Source organism: Salvelinus namaycush, chromosome 1, assembly GCF_016432855.1.
Source record: "Salvelinus namaycush isolate Seneca chromosome 1, SaNama_1.0, whole genome shotgun sequence".
In the NCBI taxonomy this organism is placed as follows: domain Eukaryota; kingdom Metazoa; phylum Chordata; class Actinopteri; order Salmoniformes; family Salmonidae; genus Salvelinus; species Salvelinus namaycush.
The window spans coordinates 59303732-59312907 of NC_052307.1; the positions used below are offsets into that span (position 1 = coordinate 59303732).

At 42.0% G+C, this 9176-nt stretch overlaps 1 protein-coding gene across 1 annotated transcript; it reads right to left on the reverse strand.

Annotated features, from left to right (window-relative positions):
• Window positions 1–1801: 1801 nt before the first annotated feature.
• LOC120046358 (haptoglobin-like) lies at window positions 1802–5138 on the reverse strand. Its single transcript, XM_038991534.1, has 4 exons — window positions 5003–5138; window positions 4562–4674; window positions 2772–3040; window positions 1802–2586 (listed from the first exon to the last, which is right to left on the reverse strand). The coding sequence occupies exons 1-4, from the start codon at window positions 5005–5007 to the stop codon at window positions 2011–2013; spliced, it is 963 nt and encodes a 320-aa protein (XP_038847462.1). The 5' UTR covers window positions 5008–5138; the 3' UTR covers window positions 1802–2010.
• Between the last annotated feature and the right edge of the window lie 4038 nt (window positions 5139–9176).

Sequence of the window (9176 nt, forward strand, 5' to 3'; positions counted from 1 at the left end):
CGTCAGAGCCGGTGTAGTAGGATTCCATCTTAATCCTGTATTGACGCTTTCCTTGTTTGATGGTTTGTCTGATGGCAGAGCGGGATTTCTTATAGGCGTCCGGATTAGTGTCCCGCTCCTTGAAAGCGGCAGCTCTAGCCTTTAGCTCGATGCGGATGTTGCCTGTAATCCATGGCTTCTGGTTGGGGTATGTACGTACGGGCACTGTGGGGACGACGTCATTGATGCACTTATTGATCCGTGGCATCTGACCACTTCCGTATTGAGCGAGTCACTGGTACTTCCTACTTTAGTTTTTGCTTGTAAGCAGGAATCAGGACGATAGAATTATGGTCGGATTTGCCAAATGGAGGGCGGGGGAGAGCTTTGTATGCATCTCTGTGTATGGAGTAAAGGTGGTCTAGAGGTTTTTTTTGTCTGGTTGCACATGTGACATGCTGGTAAAGATTTGGTCAAACGGATTTAGTTTGCCTGCATTAAAGTCCCCGGCCACTAGGAGTGCCACTTCTGGCTGAGCATTTTCTTGTTTGCTTATGGCCTTATATAGTTGGTTGAGTGTACTCTTAGTGCCAGCATCGGTCTGTGCTGGTAAATAGATGGCTATGAATAATATAGATGAGAACTCTCTTGGTAGATAGTGTGGTCTACAACTTATCATATGGTACTCTACGTCAGACGAGCAATACCTCGAGACTTCTTTAATATTAGACATCGCTCACCAGCTGTTATTGACAAAAAGACACACACCACCACCCCTCGTCTTACCAGACGTAGCTTCTCTGTTCTGCCAGTGCATTGAAAATCCCACCAGCTCAATATTGTCCGTGTCGTTGTTCAGCCACGACTCGGTGAAACATAGGATATTACAGTTCTTAATGTCCTGTTGGTAGGATAATCGTAATCCTAGGTCATCCATTTTATTTTCCAATGATTGTATGTTAGCAAGTAGAATTGATGGCAATGGGAGTTTACTCACTCGCCTACGGATTCTCAGAATGCAGCCCGATCTGCATCCTCTTTTCCTCCGTCTTTTCTTCACGCAAATGACAGGGATCTGGGCCTGTTCCCACTAGAGAACAGTATATCTTTCTCGTCTGACTCATTAAATGAAAAACCTTCTTCCAGTTCGTGGTGAGTAATCCCAGTTCTGATGTCCAGAAGTTATTTTCGGTCATAAGAGACGGTAGCAGCAACATTATATACAAAATAAGTAAAAAAATAAGTTACAAACAACGCAAAAAAAATAAAAAAAATAGCACAATTGATTACGGGCATGTAAAACGTCAGCCATACTCTTCGGAGCCATTTCTGAGATATCTCTTGTTGAAACTGAACAGATTGTGGTACAGCAGGCTGCTCCAAAGCAAGATAGCTATTAACTAGTGTTGAGCTATGATGACAAGCCTTTTGTCTTCTGTATTTAAATTAGTCACTAACCAGGAGTGACAAGACCTCCATTCCCCTGCTGGGAGGGATTCTAGACCCTCGTTTATGCAGCTCTATTTTAGAACAAGTTATTTTCTTCTTGGATGATTTTCAGAACAAATCCACTTCAAAATCCTTGCTGGTCTCAACACAATATCCTCCTTGGCCAGATAACAATTTGTCCTTAATAATTCCATCACTTAAATGAACTTTAAAATCGTCACATGTCCTAGCTGTAGGCTACTTGTTTTAATGGCTCTAACATGCTCTCAGGTTACAGCTTGTAGAGATGATCTAAAACATGTTTCCCAGCATTCTAATATGAGTTGAAGAAAATGTGAATAAAAGTTATAAGGTGAAACATCGGAAACCAAACTTCTTAGGAGAGATGAATTTATTAAAAATCCTTTGAAATCAACATCGGAAGACATAACTTGAGAGATAAAGAGATAAAGAGATATAAAGAGATAAAGTCATAACTTGAGAGAGTTTTACAAGATCAAGTGAGAAAATGACTTTGTTAGCAAAGGCATAATGGAGATTATGAGCCCCGGCTCTCATATCTGAAACTGTGCTGAGTGGAGGTTACAACTGCCTCGAATACATCTCAGACATTACACTGGAGCGGAGACTGGCTGATGTCTCACTGTCGCCCCTGAGGACACTGTTGATCCAAGGCATGTAGGCAGAGAGCTTCATGTAGACAGCGTATTTCTCCACGGCACAGGTCTTATCGAAGGACAGGATCCCTGCAGCATACACTCTGCCGTCTTTGGGGTCCTGAACTGCCAGGGCACCGCCTGCATCCCCAAAGCACACATTCTCCTGGTACCTGCTGGCTCCAGTACAGAACATGTTGTCGTCTACGGTTGGAGTGCTGCTCAGCACTTGGCCACCGCGGTTGTACTCTGCCTTACAGGAGCTATGCGATGCCACAGGCAATACCAGGTGTTTCAGTGACTCAGCGGGGGTGAAGAGGACCCCCCAACCCCAGCCTGTGATGATGCCTTTCTCCTGGGCTGCCTCAGCCAGGTCCTCACCCCTCTCAGGCAGAGGGATGGGCATCACAGCCTCGCTCAGGGTGAATGGCTCCTTCAGCTGAATCAGAGCCAGGTCGTTGTCCCAGTCTGACACGCTCTGGAAGCCTGGGTGCAGAACCACCTAGAAGGGGGAAGGGAATAATTCATAGGACCTCTTTTTGATGATCTACTGTATTTGTGCTCTAACTACCTGTAAGACTGAAAATGATGATGTAGGTGAGAGAGCGCAGTGCAGTTCTGCTTGCTGAAAATACTGAATTGTCTGAATATTGTTTGAAGGAGATGGTAATGGGCATACTAGCTCACCTTTTCTACAGCAACTTCTTTGGAGTCATTGGCTTGGGAGTGTCGCGTGATGCCTAGGTACACCTTGGGGATGATTGGTTCTTTCCCCTTGGTGTCCTGCCTACTTTTCCTGACAAACAAGTTCCTGCCAGCAGTCAGGACCCAGCGGTCAGAGATTAGAGCTCCCCCAGCGAAGCCTCCGTTCATGACGTTTTTACTCAGGTAGACCATGGCCTGCCAGGGGACATGAGGGGCCAGGGTGCCCCTAACCATACGCCTGAAGCGCAGGTCTGGGCAAGAAACACAACAAAAAAAAATCTATACAATCTCTATATGGTTAAAACATCCCCAACTCAGCACCACCTAGCACATACTGCTGTGCAACTCAAACACAACTGTAAAAGATTATTGCAGAAAAATGAAATGTGCCTCAATACAATTCCAGCCTTAGTTTGAGTTTGAGTTTGCTAAAATCAACACTATTCACTTGAATACACATAGCATTTGGTAATAGCTTGTGGAACCTTTCAGCTTTGACCTGACAAAAGTTCAGTAAATTTACATTTACATTTAAGTCATTTAGCAGACGCTCTTATCCAGAGCGACTTACAAATTGGTGCATTCACCTTATGATATCCACACATGGTATTGCATTTTTATTTTTTATTTTTTTATTTTTATTTAACTAGGCAAGTCAGTTAAGAACAAATTCTTATTTTTCAATGACGGCCTAGGAACAGTGGGTTAACTGCCTGTTCAGGGGCAGAACGACAGATTTGTACCTTGTCAGCTCGGGGATTTGAACTTGCAACCTTTCGGTTACTAGCCCAACGCTCTAACCACTAGGCTACCCTGCCGCCCTGCTGCTGCGATTAAATTCATTAATCATCTACTATTATCTATTATCTACTATAAAAATAAAAAATAAAGTGTTGTCATGACTTGAGCCAGACAAGGCTAGCTTTCACAGAATTACCTTGGAGGTCACAATATGCACAAACCTAGATGAGGAAGGAATTAGTGTCATTTCTCTTCTCAAACATTTTCCTGAAACGCTTGATGAAAGGTGGATTTTTTGAGGAATTTTACTTTTCAAGGCTTTCATGCTCTGTAGATTTTCCTAATGACATATCTTACCATCCAGCTTGGAGAAAGCTGAGACTGAGGATCTCTCCTTTCTTTCCTCCCTGCTTGCCTTCTCTTTGATCCCTGTCATCTCATGTGTGTCGCTGCTGAATCGATTTTTAAGATAATCGGGATAATAGCTGTGAGCCGTGAGACTTAACAAGGTTCTCACTTGAAAGTGATGGTGACATCCTCATTTTGGCCACAGCTACTGTATTCTCTTCCTCTTACAGAGGCCAACAGGCTGAATAGGAACAGCTTGTGTCTGCTCAGCTCAGAGTTGCGTAAGGGGAGCCATAGTGAAGATTGGCTGCAGAACATCCGATGAGAGTGACAGTGTAATTGAAATGTGAGTGATATTCTTACACGAACCAGTCACAATGGGCCAGCAAATATAATATGTTTCGGAAATAAACAAATTGCACATGTGAAAACACACGTATAATGTGTATGTCCAATATTTTTGGGCGATATTCTGCATCAATTGTGTCACTAACACCCACCTTAACATAGACATGGGATAAGAAAGGTTGTCAATTCTCCTTGATCTTGAAAATGTACATGTTTTTGTTTGAAAACGTTTCATCCCTCTCACTTTGTTGACATTTCAATCTAAATCAGAAGAAGTAAGCCCGTATTGGCATAAAGCAGGGAGTTGGTTATGTGTCAGTTAGACAGATAGCTACCTGAATCGTCTGAGATCTCATCAATTGATTTGGTTTTGTTTTTGATTTTGATTTTGATTTTGACCTGTGCCAGACAGACACAAGAGGCCGCGAGGAGCACTGCCAGGGATGACCTGCGGACAGAAGGAACACATGAGTACAGTACACACACACAGAGCCAACTGACTGACAGAGCCCAAACACTCACTAGTACCACAGCTAACGGTTCATTTACTTAGGGAGTCTCGGGGCTTGCTTGTTGACCTATATTTAGAAAAGGTCTCTAGCTAGAGCAGTTTGAATGTTTTTTAAAAGATTTAAGTAGCTGTGTTTCCCTGCCATTTTACAAAGATCCATTGTTAAAAGTCATTTCAGAGATTCATTTGGATTGGTACTGCAACGACAACAATTGCCAGGCAACTAGGGTTTTGTTGAGGAAAGAATATGAAAAGTATAACATACCACATTTTGATGGAAATATTTGTTTATCAGTTTGTATGTTGAGCTGTGTCTCCTCTGTAGACGTTGTACTCTGTGAGAAGTTATAGGACCAAGGCCTTATATCTGCTGAGAAGAGAACTCACCCCCTGTCTGCCCACCCCTGGGAATTTTGCTGGACAGGGCTTCCGTTCTGATTCTCGAAAATCGGAGAGATTGCAATATCTCTGTTCATGCCAACCCATTATTGGAATCGTGTCTAAACCCTAACCCTGACCCCATCTGGAGCTCAGCCACAGCCAACGATTATCAGAGAAGACCATCTGAGGGATAAATCATTTCACAGGGTAGGAATTATGAAACCAGAACAGAACACAGCACATCTATAATGTGTGTGTCAATTTGGTTTGTTGAAAGTAAATGAGGTGCATATAAATGCCGCATCAGAGTGTGTTATTTTAAAAAATGTGGTACCATCATAATCCCATAATTTTCTTGATCATGTTATTTGGAAAACCCCAATAAAAGGTTGTTGTTGTTGTTTGTTGTTGACTCACATTTGCTGTTTACGACTCACTTTGGTAACACTGTACTTGACATCCAGCGTCATAAAACATTATGACTCAGTCATAACCATGTCATAATATGTCATAACAGCTGACATAACTGTTATAATATGGTATAACAATGTCATGACACATATATTTGGACCTGTTGTGACATATATTGCGTTATTTTATGGCTGGTTATAACACCTACATAAGAGTGTCAAAACCCACAAAACCTACCACACAAGGCAAAACATTCCATTACACCATAACCTACATGTCAAAAGTATGTTTATGTTATATAAAAATGTTTGAAATTGACCATATTGAATTATTGTAATTGCGCACACATTGATGTCAGACATTTTTTTTTTATTAAAAAAAAAATGTATTTCACCTTTATTTAACCAGGTAGGCCAGTTGAGAACAAGTTCTCATTTCCAACTGCGACCTGGCCAAGATAAAGCAAAGCAGTGCGACAAAAAACAACAACACAGAGTTACACGTGTGATAAACAGAAGTACAGTCAATAACACAATAAAAAAATCTATATACAGTGTGTGCAAATGGAGTAAGGAGGTAAGGCAATAAATAGGCCAATAGTAGCGAAGTAATTACAATTTAGCAAATGAACACTGGAGTGATAGATGTGCAGATGATGATGTGCAAGTAGAAATACTGGTGTGCAAAAGAGCAAAAAAAGTAAATAAAAACAATATGGGGATGAGGTAGGTAGTTGGATGGGCTATTTACAGATGGGCTATGTACAGCTGCAGCGATCGGTAAACTGCTCAGATAGCTGATGCTTGAAGTTAGTGAGGGAGATATACCATTGAAGTCGGAGGTTAACATACACCTTAGCCAAATACATTTAAACTCAGTTTTTCACAACTCCTGACATTTAATCCTAGTAAAAGTTCCCTGTCTTTGGTCAGTTAGGATCACCACTTTATTTTAAGACTGTGAAATGTCAGAGAAATAGTAGGGAGAATGATTTATTTCAGCTTTTATTTCTTTCATCACATTCCCAGTGGGTCAGAAGTTTACATACACTCAATTAGTATTTGGTAGCATTGTCTTGAAATTGTTTAACTTGGGTCAAAGGTTTTGGGTAGCCTTCCTCAAGCTTCCCACAATAAGTTGGGTGAATTTTGGCCCATTCCTCCTGACAGAGCTGGTATAACTGAGTCAGGTTGTAACGGCTGTTTTCCTCCTCTTCTTCTGAAGAGGAGGTGTAGGGATCGGACCAAAACGCAGCGTGTTGTGAAGACATGATGAATTTATTTAGACAAGACGAACACGAAATACACTATAGAAATTACAAAACAAAAAACGACGTAGACCGACCTGAACATGAGAACGTACATATAAACGAAGAACGCACGAACAGGAACAGACTAGACAAACGAAACAGTCCCGTGTGGTAACAAACACTGACACGGAAGACAATCACCCACAAACAAACAGTGAGAACAGCCTACCTTAATATGGTTCTCAATCAGAGGAAACGTCAAACACCTGCCCCTAATTGAGAACCATATCAGGCAACACATTGAACCCAACATAGAAACACATAACATAGACTACCCACCCAGCTCACGCCCTGACCATACTAAACAAATACAAAAACAACGGAAAACAGGTCAGGAACGTGACACAGGTTTGTAGGCCTCCTTGCTCGCACACACTTTTTCAGTTCTGCCAACAGATTTTCTATAGGATTGAGGTCAGGGCTTTGTGATCGCCACTCCGGAACAGCTGATGCTCTCATGCATGCCTGTGTTGCTTGCCTCGAAGCGAGCATAGTAGTGATTTAGCTCGTCTGGTAGGCTCGTGTCACTGGGCAGCTCGTGGCTGTGCTTCCCTTTGTAGTCTGTAATAGTTTGCAAGTCCTGCCACATAAGATGAGCATCGGAGCCAGTGTAATATGGTTCAATCTTAGCCCTGTATTGACGCTTTGCCTGTTTGATGGTTCGTCGCAGGGCGTAGCAAGATTTCTTGTAAGCTTCAGGCTTAGAGTCCTTGAAGCGGCAGCTCTACCCTTTAGCTCAGTGCGAATGTTGCCTGTAATCCATGGCTTCTGGTTGGGGTATGTACGTACAGTTACTGTGGGGACGACGTCCTTGATACACTTATTGATGAAGCCAGTGACTGATGCGGTGTACACCTCAATGCCATCGGAAGAATCCCGGAACATGTTCCAGTCTGTGATAGCAAAACAGTCCTGTAGTTTAGCATCTGCTTCATCTGACCACTTTTTTATTGACCGAGTCACTGGTGCTTCCTGCTTTAATTTTTGCTTGTAAGCAGGAATCAGGAGGATAGAGTTGTGGTCGGATTTACCAAATGGAGGGTGAGGGAGAGCTTTGTACGCGTCTCCGTGTGTGGAGTACAGATTATCTAGAATTTTTTTTTAACATGTTGATAGAAATTTGGTAGAACTGATTTAAGTTTCCCTGCATTAAAGTCTCTGGCCACTAGTAGCACCGCCTCTGGGTGAGTGGTTTCCTGTTTGCTTATTTCCTTATACAGCTGACTGAGTACCAGCTTTGTGAAATCATGTGAATTCCACTTGGCTGTTGACAGAGGGAGAAAGAACAGGTAGCCTAGTAGTGTAAAGTTGAGTAAACAAGTAGTCTGACCTTTTGCCATGCTTCTAGTCTCTCAACAACATTAGGAAAAGTCCAGCCTTGCAACTAAAGAATTTGCGTTGTGTTGGGGAAAGAAATTGTAGTATTATGTGACTTTCTTCCACTGGGAGATCTGGTCATTATCTGATGTATTCAATTCTGAGTTCGCATCCCAATATTACACTTTATATACGTCATAGAATACTGAATATAACAAAACTGTTAGACATAGAAACACCGGATTTTCTGCATAAAAAAATCTAATAAAGTTTATAAATGATTAAATTATAAAAAATAAGAATATCACTCCACCCGTGAGGCCACTAGATAATTTGACTGCAGGACAGGGCTACTACCACATCCCAGTTGAAAGCACCTTCTGACATGTATCAGTGTGCGATCTCATTCTTATGGCCACTCGTAGGAGTGGAGTAGTTTGTTCATAGCCATCCTCCTTTTTGTCCGTGCAAAATTAGTTTGCTATAGTATCGATTAAATGTCAAATGAGAGGCTGTAACTATTGTCGTCTCGAGAGGGAGAGGAGGACCAAGGTGCAGCGTGGTAAGTGGTCATATTTTTTTATAAAATACAAAAACACTTGACAAACAACAAAAACGACAAACGAACAGTCCTGAAAGGTGAAACAAAACACTAAACAGGAAACAACCACCCACAAACAAAAGTCGGAAAACAGGATACCTAAATATGGCTCCCAATCTATCAACGATAGACAGCTGCCTCTGATTGGGAACCACACCAGGCCAAACACATAGAAACAGAAAACCTAGACCTACAACATAGAATACCCAGACATAGAATACCCACCCACATCACACCCTGACCAAACTAAAAATAGAAACATACAAAGCAATCTACGGTCAGGGCGTGACAGAGGCTTTCATTGACAAACAGAAAAAAAGCTGCAGTGCTTTGTAGCAAAGAGGTGAGCGTACAACGTACAGTATGTTGTCGTGTACTTATATTACTGTAGATCTAGGGATTGATACTGGCTGAACAGTA

What these genes read in the sequence shown, in the direction of transcription:
- LOC120046358 (XM_038991534.1), bottom strand. An exon ending in TGAGATCTCAGACGATTCAG is followed by an intron (nt 3,041 to 4,561) that starts GTAGCTATCTGT and finishes TTTCTTGCCCAG; the next exon opens with ACCTGCGCTTCAGGCGTATG. An exon ending in AAGAAGTTGCTGTAGAAAAG is followed by an intron (nt 2,587 to 2,771) that starts GTGAGCTAGTAT and finishes TCCCCCTTCTAG; the next exon opens with GTGGTTCTGCACCCAGGCTT.